This window comes from Saccostrea cucullata, unplaced genomic scaffold (assembly GCF_032062105.1).
Source record: "Saccostrea cucullata isolate Sc308-1 unplaced genomic scaffold, CSIRO_AGI_Scuc_v1 ctg8664, whole genome shotgun sequence".
NCBI lineage: Eukaryota > Metazoa > Mollusca > Bivalvia > Ostreida > Ostreidae > Saccostrea > Saccostrea cuccullata.
Window position 1 is genome coordinate 1 of NW_026927565.1, and position 24,397 is coordinate 24,397.

Here is a 24,397-nt window from a genome sequence, read left to right on the forward strand (position 1 = left end):
TTGTAGATTATTGTGTCTCAGACGTCGACATTTTACGACGATGCTGTGCACAGTTTAGAACCACCCTCAAGAGCTTAGTTCATGTCGACCCTTTCCAGGAATGCATCACGTTTGCCAGTGCTGCCAATTTAGCCTACCGTCGAATATTCATGCCTAAAGAGACCATTGCCATCATTCCAACCTCGGGTATCAGCCAACACGACAATATTCGGCCAAAGCCTGTTGGTGGCTCACCTGGATTATTCAACTGATTGTATGTAACATACAACATGCCATAAACGGGGGCGAAGTCAAGATCGGAAGTTATACCGTCGACGGATACCAGGAAGCGACTCAAACCGTATACGAATTTTACGGGTGCTATTGGCACGGATGCCCCACCTGCTATCCCAGTCTACAGACCGAAACTCATCCTCACCGGACCCAGTTTACTTACCAGGATTTACACGAAGAAACCCTCAGAAGGAGTTTGGCCTTGGAGAATATGGGGTACACCGTCCGTAGTATCTGGGAGCACGATTTCGATCAGCAAGTGCAACGAGATGTGAGTTTACAACATTTTGTACGAGACCTGGACATTCCCGATCCTTTGAACCCTCGAGACGCCCTGTACGGAGGTCGGACCAATGCCACACGATTATATTGTGAGGAAGGGGACATGAGATACGTGGACGTCTGTTCCCTATACCCTTACGTGTTGAAACACAGACCTTTTCCTGTAGGGCATCCCGAGATCATCACAGACGAGTTCCAGGACGTGAGAAGTTATTTCGGCCTCATTCACTGTCGGGTCTTACCACCCCGAGGCCTCTATCAACCCGTATTACCTTATCGCACGGGAGGCAAGTTATTATTTCCCTTATGTCGAACTTGTGCCGAACGACAGGACTCTACTTCTCAACATCGATGTCAACACACCGACCAGGAACGCAGTCTCACGGGCACCTGGGTGACGACCAAATTACATAAAGCCCTGGACATGGGATATACCTTAGAGCGAATACACGAAGTGTGGCATTTTCCAAAGAGCAGTCAGGAGTTATTCAAATCTTACATCGATACCTTCCTCAAGATCAAACAGGAAGCGTCCGGATTTCCCCCCGACTGTGAGACCTCAGAACAACAACAAGACTACATTCGACAAGTCTTAGACAAAGCAGGCATCATGATGGACATTCTCAGTATCGAGAAGAATCCAGTGAGAAGAACCATCGCTAAACTCTTTTTAAATTGTCTGTGGGGAAAATTTGCTCAACGCTTGTTATTACCCAAAACCAGATACTTGGACGAAGAAGAGGAATTACAGCAACTCTTACAAGATTCGACTCTCGACATCAAGGGCATGCAACTCTTAGACAATAAAGAGAACCCCAGAGAGGACAAGATGCTAGTGAATTATCAAGACAAACAGGAATTCGTAGAAGAATGTCCCTTTGGAAACGTGGTCCTGGCTTGTTTTACCACCGCGCATGCCCGCTTACACCTCTACGAGACTTTACAACCTTTAGGAGATCGGGTCCTTTATTTCGATACGGACAGTATCATTTACCAACATCGGGAAGGAGCCTTTAATCCTACCTTGGGCAATAGTTTAGAAGAATGGACCGACGAATTAGACGGGGATCACATCACCAAATTCATGTCGGCAGGCCCTAAAAATCATGGTTACCGGACCTCCAAAGGAACCGAGATCCATAAAGTCAAAGGCATCACTCTCAACTATCGAACCTCTCAGATCGTCTCCCTGGAGACTTTAGAAAAAATGCTCAAGGGAGAAATAGAGGAAGTTACAGTACCTTATCCCAACAAAATCCAGAGGATCCTTGATCATGACGTCGTGACCAAACCTTTAGAGAAAAAGTATAGAATTGTGTATGATAAGAGACAATTATTGTTACCCTCTTATAACACTTTACCTTATGGTTATTGATATGTTCAATGTTGACATTGAATTTAAAAAAAATTGAAATTTATTTTGTGTTGTTTTTCTTCTTCATATTCTCGATATAAAAGGGGGGCAATACAAATCAAAAGTTCAGTCATGACTGATAAAGTGCCAGATCAACCCATGCGTTATCCTCAGTATTCTCGGCTCTCAAAGGGAGAAGCTACTTTTGAGCATTGATGGCCAGAACCTCTCTTAGGAAAAATACCAGACATTGTTCGAGCTGGGTTTTACTACGAGGGAGTGAAAGATAGTACTACCTGTTTTCATTGTGGAATGACTTTAATCACTTGGGATCCCGAGGACGATCCTTGTGTAGAACATGCTTATTGGAACCCCAATTGTCCTTACATCAATCTGTATAAAGGACGAGGGTGGGTGATGAATGTGTTCATTGCGGGTTTAGATCAGCATGGGTATAAACCTTTACCTGAGATTAAACCTCTACTGAACCCAGAACCAGACGTCCAGGCTCGAGGAAAATGTCACATTTGTTTAGACGAGGAATTACAAATCGCTTTTCTACCTTGTGGACACTTATGCTGCTGTGCCTTGTGTGCTCCTTTTTTCCACTTTTGCCCCATCTGTCGAGCCGAGATTCAACAACCCAAACGCATATTTCTGTGTTAACTATAAATAGGACCCTGAACCCACCTCTTCCTTCATTGATCTACATGTATTCCGAGGAGACACCCCTCCCCTCTTTTCAGTTGAAACACGAATTTATCATGGTGGTCGCTGGACCCTCGAAATCGGGCAAAACAGAATTCGTCAAGAAATTAGTGAACAATTTACACTGGATCACTCCCAGGCCCGAAAAAATCTTCTGGTGTTATCGGGAATGGCAACCCGCTTACACTTCTTTAAAAGATAAGGTGTCTTTCATCCGAAATATTCCTGAAGACGACGAGAAATTAGTAGCCAATTTGAGTGTGCCACACTTACTCATTTTTGACGACATGATGGGAGAAAAAGCCATCGAATCTATTGTGGATTGGTTTACCCGCAAAGCGCATCATCGGAATACCAGTGTGATTTACATCACTCAGAATTTATTTGATCGAGCCGCCTCTCATCGCACCATTAGTTTGAATGCTCATTATTTAGTCTTATTCAAAAATCCCAGAGACAAATCTCAGATCGGTGTGTTGAGTCGACAGTTAGCCTTGCCTCATTTGATGTCTGCCATTTAATGAAAGGGGTCTTACCTATCAATAAACAGACCCAAAAGTTTATCGATCATCATCGTCAAGATTTAAAGATCATTGCCGATCAATCGGCCAGTGATCAAGACAGAAAAACGGCTATTTTGAAACGCGGAGGAGCTGGATTTCTAGGCGGAGTCATCATTCGTCGTTTATTTAAATGGAATAGTCCTAAAAAACGCCAGGTTCGTCGTTTGAAGAGTGTGGTGGTGAGAGTCGATAATAAGAAACAAAGAGTGTTTCCGGATTGGATGGTGCGAGTCGGAGGAGCAGCTCAAAAGAGCAGAAAAAAGAAGAAAAAGCCCCACCCAAGAAAAAAGCAGCTCCCAAGAAAACAGCGGCGACGAAAAGGCGAAAATCCACCAACCCTCAAACTCTAGCTCAACGTAAAGCCAGGCCCGAAAGTCTAAAAACCGAAATCAATCAATATTATAAGGAACAAAGACAAAAGACCATAGGGGAGTTGCTCAAGAAACAAGCAGAACTGAGAATGGATCGTGCTATGGGACCCATAGGTAGTCAAAGAGTCAGCGATTTAGAAGTGTTTCCTCGAGTGAATGTGGGCATTCCCTCCTCCCCTGGAATTAAAGTTCCCATCCATTCCCCTTAAATAACACGCTTTCAACCCTTGACGGCCTCCACCCCTAAACTTCCTAAAGGCCTGAGATATAAATGCCGATATTGTGGAAAAATTTATGTCAGGGAGAAAGCTAGAGATAAACACGAGAGCGACAAACACGGAGGGTATGCCCCTCCTTAAGAGACACTATGGGTACGTTCGATTTGAGCAACACTTCAGACACCCGTGTTGAGGTTGAGCATGCGCAACTCGTGAAAACATTTAGTACTAATCGAATGCCTCGAGTCAAGACTAGTGTAAACAAAAATGGTTGATAAAATTGGTTTAGTTATTACAGTTGATTATTTTCTAGAAGAAGACGACGTAGAAGAAGATGAGGATGATGTTTTCCCATTTCTACTTGATAGTAGGTTTTTTCGGAGAGAAAACGTCCCGTCTGTCCAAAGTTTTTTCGAAGAGGTTGTTCCCAGATTGTCTTCCAATGATTTTGAACGTCATTTTAGACTCACAAAAGAAACTTTTAACAGAATATTACAAGAGATAGAACCGAATATTTCAAAGATTGTCAGAACAATGGGCAAACAGCCAATCGTACCTAAGAAAAGAACTATGATATGTATTTGGTACCTTTGTAATAATACAAGTATGAGAGAAATTGCCTTGCTGTTTGGCCTCTCACAATCGACTGTATTTGAATGTATTCACGATGTGTGTGAGGCCCTTTGCTCAATTCGTAGCAGAGTTATAACATGGCCAGATCTTCAAAGACAGCAAGAAATATCAGAACATTTTGAAGCCGAGTGCAAAATACCTGGCATAGCTGGAATAATTGATGGGACTCATATTACATTAACAAATGTTCCATTTGAAGATACAGATTACATCAACCGCAAGGGATACCCCTCGATTCAACTCCAGGTCATTGTTGACCATATGCTGCTAATAACTAATAGTTTCGTTGGCTGGCCAGGCTGTACTCATGATTCCCGCGTTTTTAGAAACTCACCAATCTATGAGGAATTGGAGAATGCGATGCTCTACCCAAATATATTCATAATTGGTATGATCTTTATTCACAATAATCTATATAAATGTATTTCTGATCCAGAAGTCTCGGATAAGACTGTAGTTCTACTGGTTTATACTTATAATGAAGGAAATTTCAATATTTAGTAACCATGGCAGCACTGCTCATCAAAATAAAAACGGATACACAGAATTATATATTTTAATGTAGTCTACTTGTATTTTGTTATTTGAATTGATCCCAAAACTGTAGGAGAAGTACCATTATGAAAAACTGTTTACAGACAGATTGATGGACAAAGCCTCACAGTCCCATAAACTCTTCTGAACTTCAACCAGTAGAGCTAAAAGCTTTATCTATATAACTACGATTCTGTCCCAAAATAATTGCAAAATTCCTTGTTTATTTATATCCATATTTTTTCTGTTATAGGAGATTCGGCATATCCTCTTAAGCCATACTTAATTACTCCCTTTAGAGATAATGGACGCCTCACTGCTGCACAAAGACATTTCAATAGGAAACTGAGTACATCTCGTCAAACTGTGGAAAGAGGAATTGGTTTACTTAAGGTGTCGTTTCAGGAGGCTTACAAGTTTACCTTGTTTTGATGTGGAGCGAACATGTAAAGCTATTACAGCATGCTGTGTGCTTCATAACATTTGTATACTTTCAAATGATTCAGTGAATGACATACTCGACAACAATTTTCCTGACAACAATGTTAACAATTATGGCCAATTGTATGCAAATGCCCCAACCGGTGTACATCGTCGCAATGAGATTGTTCAGTATTTACAGACTTTGTGATCCACTTAAATAAAAGACATCAGAAAAATAAAATTTATTGAAAATAAAAAACTGTTTTGTGTACAATAAAATCAACATTCAAAATAATGACATAATGGGACAAGTTTGTATAACAAAAGGCCATTTGGCCAGCTCAGGTGAGCAAAATAATCAACCTCTTTGGCACATGAAATAAAAGTAACAAAAGCCTTATTTTTGGCATCATGAATCAACAAAAATAATTTATGAACACAATAATAGGTGAAACAAATGAAGAACATGATTTTTTCATCTTTGTGAACAAAAAAAAATCACTATTTAATCCATACCATTTAAGCTTGTGCTATTATTTTAATGTAGCAATTCTAACATCTGAGCTGTCCTGGAAATATGTTAATTTACTAATCACATAATCAGAGTTTCACATAAACAAATAATTAAGAAATTCAAACATTTCCTGAAATTATGAAAAAAGTTGCTCATCTTGCACTTCTTCAACATTGTAGGACAGAGATAAAACATATTTTTCTAATGCACATGTTAACATGCAATGAAATTCCTTGATAGGAACAAAAGTGATGTTCCCGATCTGAATACTGACTGTATCAGACACATGTTCAATATTTAAACCTGTTTCAATGAGTAATGTCTGAGGAGTGAAACACTTGGTTGACAATTGCTGTGAAGACACATCTTCATCCATATTTTCACAGTCAGAGTTGACAATAGGTGTTACGTATGAAACTGGTGAATTGAAACATTTAGTGGGAGTAGGCATAAGGTACAATTGTAGGTCTTTGCAGTAATCTTGGTCATATTTTTGGAAATCATAAAATTCCTTTAAGTTGATACCAAATCTAAAATGGTAGAAATAAGCATATTATTGATACAACGTAGATATTAATGCTTTACTCATCATCTTTATCAGTTTTGGCCTGTTTTGACTGCAAACATTCAATAAGTTTTCCCATTAAATTCATTTTTTCTGTGTGCTGTTCTTTTGCGAGCTCGAACCTCTCTTTACGATATTTTTCTTGTCCTTTAGTGTATTCCTCTAGTAACGAGAACTGATCTTTTCTTTTTCGTTTTGTGATCTTCTTTGCAGCAGATGACGATGATGATGATGTTGATGTCTTAGAGGAGGATTCTGATGATGATCCTGAATTGCATGTAGAATCTTCCTTGTCATCTTCAGTATTTACCTTTTTGGAAGCCATCACATATTGTGGTCTTGTTCCACTTTTGTTACCGTAGAGTTCTCCAAAATCGTCATAAAAAGGACATGTTTTCTTTTCTGCACCTGTACGGGAATTGTTATCAACAGTCTTTTTGTATTCCCTTTTCATGGCTTTCCATTTGTTAGAGCACTGGGTTGCAGTCGCTGCAATACCGAGGTCAGAGAGTTCATGTGATATAGTATCCCAAAGGGATTTGTGGACCTTGCTACCATTAAATTGTTTCTCTTTTTGTCTTCTGATGTCAAAAAGACATTTTATGTCCTCTTTTGACCAATTTTTCACATCAGTAACATCTTTCTCCTCTTGTGTCATTTTATCATTGCTACTCTCTCCTAAAATTACAAAAATAATAAAGTTATATATTCTCTATTGAGTGGCAATATGGCATGACAAATTACACAAAATTTCTTTGGTAGTACTGAATCATTTAACATCAAAATACACATTGACCTAATAAAATAAAAAACAAGATGTGTTTGAGAAACACTTAAAAATTTGCCCGGTGGTACTAAAGTAAGAAAAAAACAACATATTTTTAGCATATACGTCACAGTCAAGGTCACAAGGTCATTGTCATTTGAAAGAACTTGATAAGTAAAGTAAGCATACCAAATATGAAGTCTCTATCTCTCATGGTTCAAAAGTTATGGTGAAGGTTTAAAAAAAGCTATTTTAAGCATATAGGTCACAGTCAAGGTCAAAAGGTCATTGACCTTGGTGTCATTTGAAAGAGTTTAATAAGTGGAGTATGCATACTCAATATGAAGTCTCTTTCATTCATGTTTCAAGAGTTATGACGAAGGTAAAAGTTTGCAGACAAAGAGACTAGAGAAAAACAATATACGCCTCACAAGATCCAGGCGCATAAAAATTATCTGGAACCCTGAGCATCTATAGTTGTGTGCCAAAAGTGATAATTTTATTTTTTCTCTAATAGTTCCTTGAAAGATCATCACATATTTAATTTCAACTTAATTTTAATTTAACTTAATTTAATTTATAGTAAAAGACAGTTCATCACTTAAAATCAGTTCTAAAATTCAAGATCAATGTTGACTATATGATTCATAAATTGTGAGTATGTGACTTAAAAATTCATGTCACACTCAAATTACAATATTTTTAAATTATCAATGCTGATCAGATAAAACTATTAAATTGTTTTGATCAACTACAACAATGTCTTGGACTATAAAAAAATTGTGATGAAATCTGTCAAGAAATGTTGTCATACCAGTGATTTTACAAAATATTGTGTTCAATGAAACATAGAGAGATAAAATAAAATTATCTTCACTTTTGGCGCACACATCTGTACAGCTCTTTAAGCACTTACAATCGAAATAGCATTGCTATAGGAGATTTGATCAGTGTAAGAATGGTACTACAATTTAATTACCTTGAAAGCCTGAGGTACTTTTGATAAAATCAAGAGCCTGTTTTCTTCTCTCTTGATCTGCAATAAAATCAAAATACTATCTTCAACAATAGCAACTTTATCTCATCATGGATCATTTTATTTTCATCATTCTGATATAGAGATAGAATTATTTAAAATATTTATTATAAATCAAGATAATCAAAATTGGCATAGTTATGCAATTCAATAGTAATATTCACTTTGCGAAACAAAACAACCTAAAAAACAGTTCTGTCACATATTTTAAGGAAATGGTTTGTATGCAGGATACTTAAAATTCAACCTACAAACCCACAAAGTTTTTATGCATGTATCATTAAAATATAGTTACAGCTTATAATATACTTTAAAAAAATATGTTTTTGGTTACTGACTGACAATTACTTACCATCTGAGTTCAGCATTTCCACGATTTTGCAATCTGCAACTACTTCATAAATTTTTTCCTCCATCAGTCACGGAAATTTTGAAAAGCCTTTAAATAAAAAATATAATATAAAGTATATAGTAAAAAGATTAATAGTAGGCCTATATTGTGGCCTAATATCTCAGAAATGTTTATGTGCAAAATCAATGATTGCAAACTTTAGTAATTTTTAAGTCAAATTATGAAATATTGAAAATCTGCACTCATTACAGGAGGGACTTGAGCATTTTTTTTTCGTCCTGTATTAATATTATATCTAATTAACCAATAACACTTTCGGCGTAAAAGTGGCGCTTAAAAATTAAATTTCGATTTTAAGACGTAATACTGACAGTGAGTGAGCCTTGTTGCATAAACTATATCAATTCGTATCCAATTAAATATATACAATCGAGATTCATGTGCATAAAACAGTATTATGTCTTAGAAATATCATTTTGTTAATGCAAACTTACTGTTCTTCTCCACCCGCCGCCATATTGGAACACGTTTACTTCCAAAAAGTTGGAGAGTATACTCGCGCCACTCGGGTCCGACACTCGAGTCATACTCCCGGTGTTTTATTTGCGGAGAGTAAGACACGTGTGACACGGGTTCCCAAATCGAACGTACCCCAATATGGCGGCCAACGGGAGGTAACTTTCGCTAAATTCAGGCCTATCGAAAACTATTTTATCGAAGATAGGTTGTTTTATTTACAACTCTAGTGACTCGTGTAACCCGTGTCGCTTAATCGAATATACCCAAAGGGTATATTCGATTAAGCGACACGGGTTACACGAGTCACTAGAGTTGTAAATAAAACAACCTATCTTCAACACGGGTGATCAACCCGTGTTACGCGAGTATACTCCTCAGTTTACCTGGAGTAACAGGTGAAAGAAATGGCGGGAAGTGAAGACGCATTGTTAATCCGAAAACTGTTTCTGCATAAATTTGTCAGTGTTTGTATTAGAAATTTACAACGTCAATGAAAAGAAGTCTGCATTATAATTTTGATATCCCTCCCCCCCTTTTTTTATAGTTTTTTTGTCAACCTCTTAAAATTACGGCTGTGCTATCATTGGCAGTTTTTTATTTTATTTTTTTTTTAAATAAAGTTTATCTTTTTTTTTTAAATCTGCCTATAATTATTGCCCGAACCTATGGGGCCCGTTTTACAAAAGAACTTACGACTAAAACCAAAAACTTATGTTGATTATGAATTTTTGAAAATTAACCTTTTTGGAAATTGTTACCATAGAAACATTCTAAATTCTTTTCAAGAAGAATAAAATCGCAGAATCAATTTTTGTCTTAGGTGTAAGTTCTTTTGTAAAACGGGCCACTTGATTACAAAAATGTCTAATAGATGCATATTGATTCACTAAAATTATTTTGATATATTTAACAATCGCAGCATAGATATCTCGTGTTAATTACCTTATGAAGTTAAATTATTATTAGTAATAATTCATTTTTAACATAATTGCAGGATCAAATGTGAGAGCAATTTCAGTTACATGCATGTATTACAATGTAATCTTATAAATATGGAGTAGAATGGAGGGTTGATTAAAAACTAGCTCCTATAATTAGTGGGAAAAGAGTGGTTTACAGTAAGTTTATTTCAATCAAAACTGAAAAAAGTGATTATTTATTGCGTATTTGACATATATGTTGCTTTGCAAAACCTAATTCTGGATAGAATGGACATTTCGGCGTGTTTGTAAACTTTCTGGTGCCTCGATGTGTGAAAAGTGTTCACCGACTTATACTGAGCTAGGCTGACAACTTATGGACACAATAACCTTGTATCGCTCATTTGTGTGTATATAGATAGATAGATGTATATAGATAGGGATGTCATTGCAATCATCTTCTAGTGATACAATTAGTCTAGTCTCGCAAAGTCATTCTATTATTTACGGAGAGACAATGGAGGTCGGGTCCCCAGAATCAACCGGTTCTTTGTTTATAATAAATGTTATAAGCATATAGAAATTACCTTTTCAGCCTTTAATTACAATCGTAATAATTATTGAACAATTTCATGTGTATTTTTTCAAAAAAAAAATTAGTTGAAATATTGAACATTAAATTTACAGACTCAAAATTAAAATCCACAGCCATGTAAGACCATGAAAAACACATACGCTCAAGTTTTCTTTTTCTCTTTGTAAAAGTATATGTCTCTCACATCCTATGACTAACACTATATTAATGAAAAATGTCAGCTTAACGTCGTTAGATATGTCACGTTACGTTACAGAAGCATCTCGCCCAAATGTCCAATTATAATATGTAATTCTACAAAATGCTACCCTTTTCTCAATTTTCTTTCTCAGGAAAAGTCTGGTATCCTCTCGCATCTTATCTTTATTTTTTACTTATATTTGAAAATACTCCCCCATCTTTCCATATGATGTTCCAATGTCAGTAGCAACATGAGCAATGTCAAGAACAGTAGGCCAGCCGACAACGTCCATTAACGTTTTTAATTTGTCTAAGGGAATACGTACTTAAACAAGTCCTCTAAAAAGCGACCACACCTTTTATGAACGTCCATGGAAGTTCTGTTTTCCTTAAATTTCTTATGCTACTGGAAAACCAGTAACTAACTGCATTTTTCCCAAGCCTATGTCAATAATATACGCGTTTAAGATAGAGTGATCCCGGGATTTTCACAAAATGTGTGACTTGACCGAAATTTGACGTTATCTAACAACTTAGAGATGGACAATAAACCATCAACTTATAAACTAAATATCCAGTAAAATCAGTAAAACTCTCACAAAAAGGTTTATAAAATATCAAGCAATCGTAATAATGACATAATTTTCGTTTTATATACCACATAGGGCCGTTTAATTCTTATTTCACGAATTCAGAATTTAAATGATAATAAACGCGTTAATGTCTCCCCCGCATTTCCAAACAACCGTTTCTATGGCAACTGCCATAAAGTTACTATCGAAGATATTTAAAATGTTTTTTAATTTAAAATATTCATCAAGTGTCTATATTTTCATTTGTAATTTTCAACCAATTCCACTGAATAATAAATAAAATATGAAGAAATTCCACGAACTTTTGGATCAACCCTCGTATATTTAAAACTATTTCCATGTATGTATGTGGAGACATTCTTATTCTACTTTTTTTTATTTTAATAAGAGGAGGTATTGACTTGTTAAATAATATTGCAAGGATAAATAATCTATAAAAAACATGTTGTATCCACAGGCACCTGACGTTACATTTGTACTCATTTTTCGTTTAATAAAAAAGAATATACCCATACCTAATATATATCTTTTTATTAAAAGAAAAATAAGTAACGACAGGTTCCTATGGTTGTACCGGTATCTGTGAAAAATAAATTTTGTTGAACAATTAATTTCAGCTTTGATGTCTTGCATTAAATTATCTGCTATTCTTTATTTGATAATTGGATATTGTTTGTTAATCAATTGTTTGTCCTGTTCAAACCAGATATACAGGGAATATACTGTTTACCCGCCATATTTATATAAACACTAAACAACACGAGATGTTTTATTTAGATCACTAGAGTTCAATCAATGAGCATGCGCATATTTAACACTAGTGCGACACGGGTTGTCTTAATCGAATACACTCTATAAAAGGGAGTGACATGGGAAACTTCTCTTCATTGTTTTCAAAGATGGTCAAGAAGAAAAAGGGATGTTGTACGCGATTAAGAGCGCATGCCCCTCTTTTAAGAGTGTTATCTGACCCTCACTATTCCTCGTCCTTAAAAACCGGGATTTTAAAACATTGTTCGGAGATAGTATTTTGAAAATTTGTGAGATCGTCTACAACCTATTAAAAGGAGTGTTACCTCTCAATTCGGCTCAGAAACGAAAACTAGCTCCTAAGAAACACATCTTAAGGAGAAGTCAAGCAGAAAGGTGGGTATTTTTCCTCTTTTAATCTCAGCAGCTGCTCCTTTACTTTTGAACCTCCTAAAATGAGTCGTAAAATGGTGTTAGTGCCTGAAGTTCTGTTGAATGAACTCAAAGGAAAACTACCCAAACCTCCGGAATTTCAATCCACTCTGAGTATAGGTCAAGAATTGGACCAGATTACACGACGTGAAGATTTAACCCCAGAAGAAAAAGTGGCTTTATACGGTCAAGAACTTCATCGGTATAGGAATTATTTACAACAAGTGAGAGAGCCAGGGACTAGCAAAAAAACCTCAGCCCCTGCACCCGTAGCCCCAGCAGTAGCCCCAGCCCCCGCAACAGCAGCAGCTCCAGACCCCGAGATCGATCAACAAATCCTTCAAAGTGTGAATAAACCCATGCAAAGGAAAGCTGAATTATTATTAAATCATTTAAAGAAAACCAAAGTATTGACTTGGAATAAAGACGGAGAAATCAGTTATCGAGGTCAAAAAGTACCCGATTCTAACAATGTGGATTTAATGGCCGAAAACATGAGAACCAGACCCTTGAAAAATCATCCGGTTCCTAAAGGATTAGATGATTTGCTCAAGCTTTAAAAGAGACCCATGCTCCCATGGACTACGTGAAAAATCAAAACCTTATAAAAACCATGCAGAAACCGGGAAAAATAAGTACTCCGCAAGGGGCCTTCAGTGATGACGATGAGGAAGAGAGCGGATTTCATGATGCTTCTTCTTTTTTTACCCCTATTAGACGACCTATAAAATCCAAGCCTTCTCCTATTTTAAAGTTAGAGGAAGCCCTCCAGAAGAAAAAGAAAGTCAGACCAGATCTGTTTCAAAAGAGATTATAACAAATCGACGAAGATTGGCTTTCATTGCCTAAGACATGAAGAAGAAGAAGGAAGTGGAAGACATTTTAAAAGAGATTTATTACGATCCCAAGAGAGGGTATGGAAGCATACAGACTTTGTATCGTCAGGTCAAAAGTCTGGGGCATAAGATTTCCTTAAACACCATACGAGAATGGTTAAAAGAGCAAGATACCTATACCTTACATAAACCCATTCATAGAAAATTCCGGAGACAACAGACCAGAGTGACGGATATAGATGAACAATGGCAATTAGATTTAGCCGATGTGTCCAGTTTAAAGAAACACGATGACGGCTATACGTTTTTATTGTGTGCCATTGACGTCTTATCTAAATATGCTTGGGTGGTGCCTTTAAAACAGAAAACGGGAAAAGATATGATTCGAGGATTACAAGAGATTTTCCGACAAGACGGTCGACGCCCCGTCCGCATTCAATCGGATCAAGGCAAAGAATTTACCAATCGAGAATTCTTACAGGCTTTTAAATCCATTCATTTCTTTACCACTCGCAATACGGACACCAAAGCCAGTATCGTGGAACGATTTCAGAGAACCCTCAAAGCACGCATGTGGCGGTATTTCACTCGGGATAAAACAAGACGGCATTTAGAGGTCTTACCGGATTTAGTGTATGCTTACAATCATACGTATCATCGCAGTATCCAAAGAGCCCCAGCTCAAGTGAAGCCCTCGAATGTGTTAAAAGTCTGGAAAACTTTATATTGGGAATCACAGACATCACTTAAAAAACCCAAGTTTAAAACAGGAGATAAGGTCCGCATCAGTAAAGCCAAACGCACTTTTGAAAAAGGATATTTACCGAACTGGACCACGGAAAATATTTACCATTGCTCAAGGAGTCCCGGGTCGGTATCCTTACGTGTATCGAGTACAGGATTACAACAAGGAGGAAATAGAAGGGACTTTTTACGAGAAAGAATTACAACAGATCATTAAAAAAGACGACGTGTACGAAGTGGAGGAAATCTTGGGGTATAAAAAGCGACGAGTCGGGAAGAAAATCATTCAAGAAGTCAAAGTCAGGTGGAAAGGATATCCCCCTAGTTTCGATTCATGGATTCCTCAAACGGATCTCATCCAGTAACTCCTCATTGGAAATTTTGTGGAGAGAATATTCCTCGAGAAGAAATTGTGTATTTTGCCCAGTTATTCATTTGTATTTCCCTCATCATCACTAGTGTGGTCATGTTAGCTTTACACGATCCTAATCGAGAATATTGGATGGTCTGTGTGAGTTCTTCGGTCGGTTATATCATGCCTAGTCCTACCATGATGCATCAAACCCCTACGGTCAAGAAGACGAATTCACCAAGTTAGTATCTCTATATTAGGAGACACCCAAACCAAAGGGGATCATTTCCCATCTAAGTGAGGGATAGAGCACATCATGGAGTATCGTTGGAAAATAGAAGAACCTGAAGGGACCGCTGTAAAGGGAGAATGGATGAGAAACAAAGAGACATGTATTCAACATTTCTTTGATCAAAATCCAGGACAAAAAGGTCACAATGAAATCTACTTGTATAAGAGAATGAAATTACCGGACCGCCAAGGAAGCAAACACATGGTCTTATGGTCACCTAAATATCGAGAATTCAAATGGAAAGTCAAATACGTCTTGGTTCACTGAAGACAGGGACCCGAGAAGACTTGGATTCAAGGAAAATGGATGGAAAAAGCTGTAGATTGTATAAAAGACTATCTGACGGAAGTGATCCAAAAAGGATACGATATCATGGACTGTGCTTGTGAAACAGACTATTTGTACATGAGGAGATCGTTTCCCATACAAAAAGAACTGAACAGAAGTTTTGAATGTTTGTTATGATGATGTTGTTGTTATTGTTGTTGTTATGAATAAAATATAGAAACCAAAATTCTAGTGTTGTTAGTTATTTCCCTATACACACAACTGAGCGCTCTATATACACTAGGTTTGTGATGATGACGTCACAATCACATTCTTGAATCGCTGCCAAGTACATCTTATGTATTCAGCATAAAAAAACGTCCCAAAGTCGTACATGAGCAAAACGTAGGTCCAACTTATTTTTGCACACGAAAAAACACTAAGGTATATAAAGCGGAGCTTGGAGTACCCTGCGCTCATTGTACCCAATTTTGAAAAAGGACACTGAGCAAGTCAGACGTGTTTTATTTAATCAATTTAAAACCTTCACTACTGGCTTTTAAAATCCCTGTCCGTATGAAAATCCCCTGTCTTTCTCTGTATAATACAGCATATTCACAGTAATCTACGGTAAATCTACAGTATGCTACGGTACGCCAGCTCTGTATATACAGTAAATCTCTGTATGCCACTGTATGTATCCCCAGCATGCCACAGTTACATACAGTAGGCCCCGATACGCCTACAGTATGCCACTGTATGGCTACTGTTTCCTACAGACAACTACAGTAAACCCCAGTATATGCCCCAGTACGCCCCTGAATATGTTCATTGAAGCAAAAAGAAGCACACTCCCAGAGCACTGTACGGTTACCTAAGATGTGCGATTATCAATTTAGTACACAGAGTTACTTACCTAAGACATTTTTGAACAATAATTTAAACACAAATTATTTTTTTAAATTTGTTGAGAGACTTATTGAGTTCTTTTATAACTCTGAAATAACTCTTAAAAATTAATAAAGCATTGCTTCATAAAATATTTATCTATCTATTTTTTTCATAAATTATTTAATTATCTTTTAGTTTTATTTATTTATTTATATACTTGAAATGACTTTGTACCTTTTGTGGAAAAAAAAACACAGCCGGGGTAATGCTGCATTTTGGGAAATTCTTGTTTTTTAAATTAATTGATGTTCTTTAAAAAAATTAATCTAATTAATAGCATGTTATTAATCATTGCATAAAAAACCTTTTTTTTTTCTTATTTCTAAATTGCATATACAAACAAAATTATTAATTGTATACCCGAAAGTTGGATTTATTTGGTTTATTTTATGTAAACAAGTTTACGCTAAAATGTCTCTCAAAGTCTCTTTGAAGCATATTTAAACTACTTTTAATTATTTTACTTCCGTGTTGGATATCAGAATAATCGTCTCATTATGCACAATCTTAACCCGTCAAAAACTTTTTTGATACTTTTGTTTTGTTTTGTTTGACAAAATTCGGTTCTCTTACAAAGGGAAAATGTTACACTGTATTTCAAACAGCCGCAGAGTGGGCACGGTCGCTCTCTGCCACACAATAAACAAGGTAAAGTGGTCAGTGAAAAAGACAATAGGTGTCATTACTGTGTACCCCGCGTCACTGGTAAACAATCAATGGCTTTGAAGTTCTTTCATAATCGTGTTAGGGTTTTGAAAATCGATTTTTTTTTCAATCAAAACAAAGTAAAAATATGAAATTGCAATTGACAAATTAAAATTGTGCATTGTGACCATTATTTTGATATCCATCGTGGACGTAAAATAATTGAAATTTGCTTTAATATGCTTAAAAAATACTTTGTAGCATATTTTTGGGATAAATAATTTTTAAATAAAATAAAATTTAAAAAAAAATCAATTGGGGGGGGGGGGGGGGTATATATAAATGATTATTTTGTTGTCTTGTCGTTTACAAAAATAAATAAACTATTTATTTATTTATTTAGTTTATTTATGTATTTATAGATAAATTTTAGGGATGTCAACGAGTACCCGGTTAACCGGGTACTCAATCGAACGTACGAGTATCGAATACTAAAATCGGTACTCGGTTACTCAGATGTATACACATTTTTGAATATTTCTAATCTTATTTATTAATGCATTAAACAACCTTTTTTAAAACGTAAAATGCTCATTGCACTTGTACATACAGTAATTAGGGTTTACTACGACTCTAAATGACCGTTATCGCCTGTGGAAGTGTTTATACAGTAATTATCGTGACCAATTACCTGGGGTACCTGGCTTTTCTCACCTTCGGCTGCCTTCTTCCCTTATTTTTTGTTTGTTTGTTTTTACTGAACATCGTTTAAGGTCTATTATATGTTTAAATAAATTAGATAATTTTGTCAATCTCCGAGAAGCCGTAAATTCTTGGGAAAAGAGCGGATGATATTACACGTGCGATTGTTGATATGGTTGTGTTTGATTACATGCCAATACAACTGGTTGGAGGCAAAGGCTTTAAAAAAAACTGATGTCCATCGTTGCATCAAACTACAAAATACCGTCCCGTAATACTATATAAATCTGGGATCGAACAAGTGTACTAAAATCATAAATCCGCTCTGTTTGGAGAACTTGATCAAGTTCAAGTTGATACTGTACGTAGCTCTTACGACTGCATGATACCTGGTTGTCAAACGCGACAAAGAGTTACATTACAATTACTGAGCAGATTATTTTTTTAAACAAAAACACTGTGAACAACTTATGATTTTATTTCTTGTGTTTATATCTGATAAATAAATTGAATTTAAAAATTGTTATATTAAATTTCGTCGGGCACGAAGTGCTCATCATTATTACAACAGAAATACATTTACGGATAAGCCTCCTATCAGTGCATCTGGTTTTATTTCTACAAGAGTTTACAATGTTTTACAGTCTTCAATTTACTTGTTCATGTTTATTTACACTTTTACCGAGTACCCGGGTACTCGATCGGAAAAACGTCCGAGTAACCGAGTATCGAAAATTGACCGATTTGACATCCCTAATAAATTTATAAACCGAATAAATAAATAAGATGAATTATTAGTTCATTTTTTAATTTTGTATTTTTAAAGTCATTTATTTTATTTAATTTTCAATTACCACTTCACCTTGTTTATTTTGTGCCGTGACTAGTATGCAGCTCTGCATTTGTCAAGAAATACATCGATTTGTTTTTACAATGATTAATTTCATGCCCTTAATCAATTTTATTTATTTTTTGAAAGAAAATCAATCAATTTAAAAAAAACTACAATTTTCCAAAATGCAACATTACCCCTGCTGTTTTGGGGTTTTTTTAAACAAAAGTTACAGAGTCACTCCAAGTATTTTATGGATTAAATACGTGTTCGCAAAATAAATAAATAAATAAATCTACTAATCAATCAATTCAAAGAATAATTAAATAATCAATTTTAAAAAAATGATAGATAAATATTTTTTGAAGCAATGATTTATTAATTTTTCAGAACTATTTCGATTCAGAGTTATGACAGAACTCAATAAGTCTCTTAACAAATAAAAAGATATATAACTTTGTGTTTGTAATTTTGTTAAAAAAAATTCTCAGGTAAATAACTAAATGTACTTGATTGATAATCTCACATCTTAGGTAACAGTACAGTACTCTGGGAGTGTGTAAAATTCTTCTTTTTGCTTCAATGAACATATACAGGGGCGAACTGGGGCATATACTGGGGTTTACTGTAGTTGTCTGTAGGAAATAGTAGCCATACAGTGGCATACTGTAGGCGTATCGGGGCCTACTGTATGTAACTGTGGCATGCTGGGGATACATACAGTGGCATACAGAGATTTACTGTATATACAGAGCTGGCATACCGTAGCATACTGTAGATTTACCGTAGATTACTGTGAAAATGCTGTAGGATACAGAGAAAGACAGGGGATTTTCATACGGACAGGGGTTTTAAAAGCCAGTAGTGCTTATTACCTCAATTTAACCGACGGTCAGTGGGAAGTGGCTTTAACAGAAATGATCTATCCTTGTAGTATCGAAAATATCAGTGAAGAAGAAGCTTATCTGGACATATGTATGGTGGAAAAAATTCCACCCTTTTTTAAAAACATATCCCCGGGGGAGAAACTGGATCTGGAGGACCCGGTTAAGTATCATTGGGGAAGGTTTCAACTCTTGAAAAGTGCCCCCATCACCTTTGCAGATACCCAACTGTTAGTGGAATGGAGACAAGCGTATTGGTTGAATTGGACTTATGATCCAAAAGAAAAATTAAATTTGTATCGCCTTAAATTTAGACCGGGACCTTATGCTAACCCTGAAGCTCTCCTGGCCGAAATGAATGAAGGTTTAGAAAGGTGTCTGAAAAATATCTGGAAAAAATATCAAACCTGGACCAAACCGAAGAGCAGGAATACAAGAAGTGCGATCATGGTGGCCGGAGATGAGGTGTATGGGGCTTTAAATCCCTCCTTAAAGAAAGTTCTAAAAGACCTGAGAGCAGAAAAAGAAGATCCTCCTAAAACCGAGATGAAATTGAACTATCGGGGCAATTTCGATCGAGTGAATTATGTCACTCATTTACGTCAAATTCCCATCTTTATACGGTTTCCCTTAAGTCTGGCTTATAAATTAGGCTACCACGGTCGCAAATTGGTGCCCGAAAATTGGACAGAAAACACCACCAAATGGATCAACATCAGTTACATGGCTCCGGACACTCCCGATTTATACCGGAATTTAAAATCCATGTATGTGTATTGCGATCTCATTCAACCCCAGACGGTTGGCTCCAATGCCTTGAAATTATTAAGAGTGGTGCCTTGTCATTTTGAGGACAAAGAAAAACAATGCAAATGGGAACCCATTCGAGCGGAATATGTCCCTTTGAATAAAAAACATTTCGATACCATTGATATTCACAACATGACTCCTTTAGGACAGCCCATGCCTTTTTTAAGTGGTAAATCCATCGTGAAACTTCATTTCAGAAAAGTATACTGAGATGAGTGTACCGTTATTGTGTTCCATCTTATTGGGCGTGATGACTTGTCTGGTCTGCTGTCTGTATTGTATTCAGCCCTAAAAGGGTATAAAAGGAAGTCCCTGAGGACCGAAAGGTCAGTTAAAAAAGAGACAAGAACCATGCAGTATCATCCAGGATTACTGAGATAAAGAGGACACGGACAGTTTGTCTATCATAAAGGCTTATTACGTCAAAAAGGACACGGTTTTTTAGGATCCCTATTTAAAGTAGCAGCTCCCTTAGTCAGCAATCTAGTAGGAGGATTATTAGGAGGGGGTTAACAGCAACCCCCACCACCAGCCTATCATCCACCCCAGAACTATCAAAGAGAGAAAGGATTTTTTACTGATTTACTGAAAACCGGAGCTAAATACGCCTTGACTGCTGCTGCTAGAACGGAATTAGACGTATTAGAAAATAAGAGATCTTTAAAAGACGCAGTCAAAACTCACGGAGTAAGAGCCCTCAAAAATACTTCGGGAATGGTGAAACAAAGAATGAATCTAGGAGGTACTAAGAAAAGAAGAAAAAGAATGAAAAAACACAGAGGATAGGGAATGGGGATGAAAATAACAAGTCAAAGAAGAAGAAGACGACAGAGAGGCCGAGGATTTTTTACTGATTTACTGAAAACGGGGGCTAAACACGCCTTGACTGCTGTTGCTAGAACGGGGTTAGACGTATTAGAAAATAAGAGATCTTTAAAAGACGCAGTCAAAACTCACGGAGTAAGAGCCCTCAAAAATACTTCGGGAATGGTGAAACAAAGAATGAATCTAGGAGGTACTAAGAACAGAAGAAAAAAGACGCCTATGTTAGCCCGAGGAGGTCCTAAGATTAAAAGGAAAACACAAGGAGGAATTCCTAAAAGAAAACGTCCTTTAGATGTGTTTGACTGAGAGAGTATAAATAGACCAGTCCAGTGAACAGAAGGTTCATTTGTGAAAACTTAATCCTAGTAGACACATCATGTTACAACCCGATTCCTGTGGGTGTGGGATGAACAATTTACAATTGTTCCAAGTCCCTCCGACTAATATTGCTTTAGAAGACTCAAAATGGGAAGAATATTACCCCATTTCCAGTATTCTAGATTCGGAGACCGCTCCCATCTAATTTGAAATTAAAGGACAAGGAGATCACTATCTGGATTTATCTCAAACTTAACTTCAAATGGTATGTAAATTTACCAAAGACGATGGAAGTAATCTGACTGGGGCTAACAGCACTTCCAGTCCAGTGAATAATATCTTACATTCCATGTTTACGGAAATCGATGTCAGTGACTCCGGGGACGGATACCTATCCTTACAAAGCTTATCTGGAGAAATTTTTGTCTTACCAACCCAGAACTTTAAAGACACAGATGAGAGCCTGTAGTCTGTGGGAAAAAGATACGGCAGGACACATGGACGAAGTGGGGTTAGAGGACCTTGGTGTAGCTCAAAATAAGACCTTTGATGTAACTAAAGGTCAAAGTGGTGCTGCCGACACGGTGACCATTAACCAACCCATCCTCACAGAGTTACCAGCCAATTCTAAAAACGAAGGATTCCGAAAAAGACACCAAGCTATCGATGGGAGTAAGAAAATTACTTTGCTGGATCGTTTACATCTGGATTGTTTCAACAAGATCGATTTCTGCCCAATGGAGTGGACGTCCGTTTGCGATTTAATCGAGCTAGACCCGCTTTCTACATGATGATCAAAGGAGGAAGTACAGGAAAAGTGAAAATTTTGAGTATGGTCTTGTGGGTGAGAAAAGTCAAACCCACACCAGTCATGATGAATGCCATTAATCAGAGTTTGAATACCCACAGAGCCAAATATCCCTTGAGAAGAGTGGAAATGAAAACCTTTACCATCCCCACAGGAACTCAGTCTAAGATTACGGATCATCTGTTTCAAGGCCAGATGCCTAAACGTCTCATTTTAGGCTTTGTGGAGAATGCGGCCTTTAACGGAGATCAAACTAAAAATCCCTTTCATTTCCAAAACTTTGGAATTAAGAAAGTAGATGTCAGTATCAACGGAGAGAGCATTAGTATTCGTTGTTTTGAGCCTAATTTCAACGACAATTTATATCTGAGATCTTTTCTCAGTCTGTATCAAGTCCTGGGAAAATTAGGAGAAGATTGGGCTCCGGACATTACCCTAGAAGAGTATAAAAGCGGCTACACTCTATGGGGCTGGGATTTCACTAAAGATCAAGAGGCGCAATCGGATAAATTCCACATCATAGAAACAGGAAATCTGAGAGTAGAAGTGCAGTTTACCAACAATACGGCTACCACCATAAATTGTGTGGTGTATGCAGAATCGATAACCTATTAGAAATTAACAAACAGAGAGAAGTGAGTATTGATTACAAAAAAATGGATACGGGACAAATAAGAGAAGTATTATCCAGGGAATTCAAGAGTTCTTTTGGGAGCGTGTATCCTGTAGATTTATTACCGGATCAATTAAGACCTGGAGAAAAAGCCATCGTCGTGAATACGGATCCTCAAGATCGACCTGGAGAACATTGGGTGTGTCATCCCGTGGTGGAATATTTCGATTCTTATGGATTTCCTCCCTTACAAAAATTAATTCAAGACTTTATCCAGCGTCATGCTCACCAATGGATTTATAATCCGTATCGCTATCAAGACTGGAATACCGATGTGTGTGGACAATATTGCGTGTATTATTTACATCAAAGAGACAAGAAAAGAAAGAAAGCGGACGAATGGCTATTCCCCTTTGACCAGAGTACGGCTTTGCAAAGGGATAAATACGTGGCTAATTGGTTTAAAAACACTTATCATAAATTACCTACGGGTCATGGACAAACATGTCAATGTTTTTATCAAAATGTATTGTAATGCATTGTTGTTGTAAACATGGTACAAACACACCTCAGTTGTTGACTGGCCTTCTTATGGGTAACAGCTTCAGCAAAGAAATGAGTCAGAACACTAGATTAGAGGAAACTGAATGGTTACTTAAACAGACGGGAGGAAAAGATATCATACCACCTCCCTTGATGGAAGAACATCCTGTAGAATATAAACCTCAGGAGGAGGAGGAAAAAGAAAACATAAGACCAAACAATAAAACTAAACAGCTGTTATTAGAAAAAAGATTGACAAAGCCACAGGATTTTAAACCCACAGAACCATTACAGAAGAGTCAACAAATAATGAAAGAAGTCAAAACTCAACTCTTGGAAGACAGTAAGGCTCATTATAATAACAAACATAAAGAAAATACAGGCAATCATTATATTGCTAAGTTTAAAAAAGACAGATTTAGAGTAGCCAAAAATTGGATATTCAATTTAACTGGGTGCCGACAGGAGGATGTAGATCAAATCATTCGAAGTGATTATCAATACTTGATCTTACAAAAAAAAATGCATCCAGAAACTGGAAAACCTCATCATGTGAGAGGATTCATTCAAATGAAATACAGCGGTCATGAGAGATACATGTACAAAAAGATTCATGGGTTAACCTGTTTTACTATGTCTCACAGCATACCAGAATTGGAAAGAACATTTTACAGACAAGGTGACTATGAAGAATATGGGGTTTTAGAACCTGATGTGAGAAACAAAGTATTAGTTCCAAGAGATTGTAGATTAACCTGAAAAAAAAATATTTTAAAAAATATTGAACAACTTGTACACACTTATGACAAACAGGTGTACATTCTTCATAAACATTAAGTGTATGTATGTGTGTTATTGTTTGATAAAAAAAATAAATGTTAAAAAATATATATGTCTGTGTTTTATATGAATTTATTAAAAAAGGGACTTCTGTGTTTTTTTTCTTTTCCATGTTTATTATTTAAAAAAAAATTAAAAAATTCAAAGTTATTTTAAAAAAAAGATTTTTTAAAAAAATTCTAAGTTCTTTTTAAAAAAAAATATAAAAGTGACCTGGTGTTAACTTGATACACATAAAACGTTTCTTGTTTACCTACTGTATAAGAAGGTATTCTTTTCTTAGACACAATTGTTTCTTATTTACCCACTGTATAAGAAGGTAATCTTTTCTTAGACACAAAATGTTTCTTTGACTGTATTCAAAGATAATCTTTTCTTAGACACAATCGTTTCTTTGATTGTATTTTAAAAAAGATAATCTTTTTTCTTAGACACAAAAACGTTTCTTTGACTTCATTTTTAAAGGTAATCTTTTCTTAGACACAAACGTTTCTTATTTACCTCTGTATAGATGGCATCTTTTCTAAACAATTGGGTGGCCGTGAAAACGGCCG

General features: G+C 36.4%; 6 protein-coding genes across 6 annotated transcripts; 5 read left to right on the forward strand and 1 right to left on the reverse strand.

Annotated features, from left to right (window-relative positions):
- The first annotated feature begins 484 nt into the window (after positions 1 to 484).
- LOC134274784 (uncharacterized) lies at positions 485 to 1,930 on the forward strand. The gene has a single exon (XM_062757013.1). It carries the CDS (start codon positions 485 to 487, stop codon positions 1,928 to 1,930), a length of 1,446 nt encoding a protein of 481 aa, XP_062612997.1.
- Positions 1,931 to 2,221: 291 nt separating this feature from the next.
- LOC134274786 (baculoviral IAP repeat-containing protein 7-like) lies at positions 2,222 to 2,575 on the forward strand. The gene has a single exon (XM_062757015.1). It carries the CDS (start codon positions 2,222 to 2,224, stop codon positions 2,573 to 2,575), a length of 354 nt encoding a protein of 117 aa, XP_062612999.1.
- Positions 2,576 to 3,969: 1,394 nt separating this feature from the next.
- On the forward strand, positions 3,970 to 5,586 carry LOC134274785 (putative nuclease HARBI1). The gene is made up of 2 exons (XM_062757014.1): positions 3,970 to 4,790; positions 5,190 to 5,586. The coding sequence occupies exons 1-2, from the start codon at positions 4,037 to 4,039 to the stop codon at positions 5,366 to 5,368; spliced, it is 933 nt and encodes a 310-aa protein (XP_062612998.1). The 5' UTR covers positions 3,970 to 4,036; the 3' UTR covers positions 5,369 to 5,586.
- A 389-nt stretch (positions 5,587 to 5,975) lies between these two features.
- On the reverse strand, positions 5,976 to 8,656 carry LOC134274787 (uncharacterized). Its single transcript, XM_062757016.1, has 4 exons — positions 8,593 to 8,656; positions 8,184 to 8,240; positions 6,561 to 7,116; positions 5,976 to 6,403 (listed from the first exon to the last, which is right to left on the reverse strand). The coding sequence occupies exons 1-4, from the start codon at positions 8,654 to 8,656 to the stop codon at positions 6,010 to 6,012; spliced, it is 1,071 nt and encodes a 356-aa protein (XP_062613000.1). The 3' UTR covers positions 5,976 to 6,009.
- Positions 8,657 to 13,433: 4,777 nt separating this feature from the next.
- Positions 13,434 to 14,526, forward strand: LOC134274788 (uncharacterized). Its single transcript, XM_062757017.1, has 2 exons — positions 13,434 to 14,050; positions 14,157 to 14,526. The coding sequence occupies exons 1-2, from the start codon at positions 13,434 to 13,436 to the stop codon at positions 14,524 to 14,526; spliced, it is 987 nt and encodes a 328-aa protein (XP_062613001.1).
- Positions 14,527 to 21,829: 7,303 nt separating this feature from the next.
- LOC134274789 (uncharacterized protein F54H12.2-like) lies at positions 21,830 to 22,462 on the forward strand. Its single transcript, XM_062757018.1, has one exon. It carries the CDS (start codon positions 21,830 to 21,832, stop codon positions 22,460 to 22,462), a length of 633 nt encoding a protein of 210 aa, XP_062613002.1.
- The last annotated feature ends 1,935 nt before the right edge of the window (positions 22,463 to 24,397 follow it).

Bases quoted from the DNA above. Each gene is read 5' to 3' on its own strand.
- LOC134274784 (XM_062757013.1), top strand. From the start codon at position 485: ATGGGGTACACCGTCCGTAGTATCTGGGAGCACGATTTCGATCAGCAA.
- LOC134274786 (XM_062757015.1), top strand. From the start codon at position 2,222: ATGACTTTAATCACTTGGGATCCCGAGGACGATCCTTGTGTAGAACAT.
- LOC134274785 (XM_062757014.1), top strand. From the start codon at position 4,037: ATGGTTGATAAAATTGGTTTAGTTATTACAGTTGATTATTTTCTAGAA. The intron at 4,791-5,189 runs GTATGATCTTTA...TTTCTGTTATAG, and splicing joins CCCAAATATATTCATAATTG to GAGATTCGGCATATCCTCTT.
- LOC134274787 (XM_062757016.1), bottom strand. From the start codon at position 8,656: ATGGAGGAAAAAATTTATGAAGTAGTTGCAGATTGCAAAATCGTGGAA. The intron at 8,241-8,592 runs GTAAGTAATTGT...ATTTTATTGCAG, and splicing joins GGAAATGCTGAACTCAGATG to ATCAAGAGAGAAGAAAACAG. The intron at 7,117-8,183 runs GTAATTAAATTG...TTGTAATTTTAG, and splicing joins AAGTACCTCAGGCTTTCAAG to GAGAGAGTAGCAATGATAAA.
- LOC134274788 (XM_062757017.1), top strand. From the start codon at position 13,434: ATGAAGAAGAAGAAGGAAGTGGAAGACATTTTAAAAGAGATTTATTAC. The intron at 14,051-14,156 runs GTATGCTTACAA...TGGGAATCACAG, and splicing joins GAGGTCTTACCGGATTTAGT to ACATCACTTAAAAAACCCAA.
- LOC134274789 (XM_062757018.1), top strand. From the start codon at position 21,830: ATGATCAAAGGAGGAAGTACAGGAAAAGTGAAAATTTTGAGTATGGTC.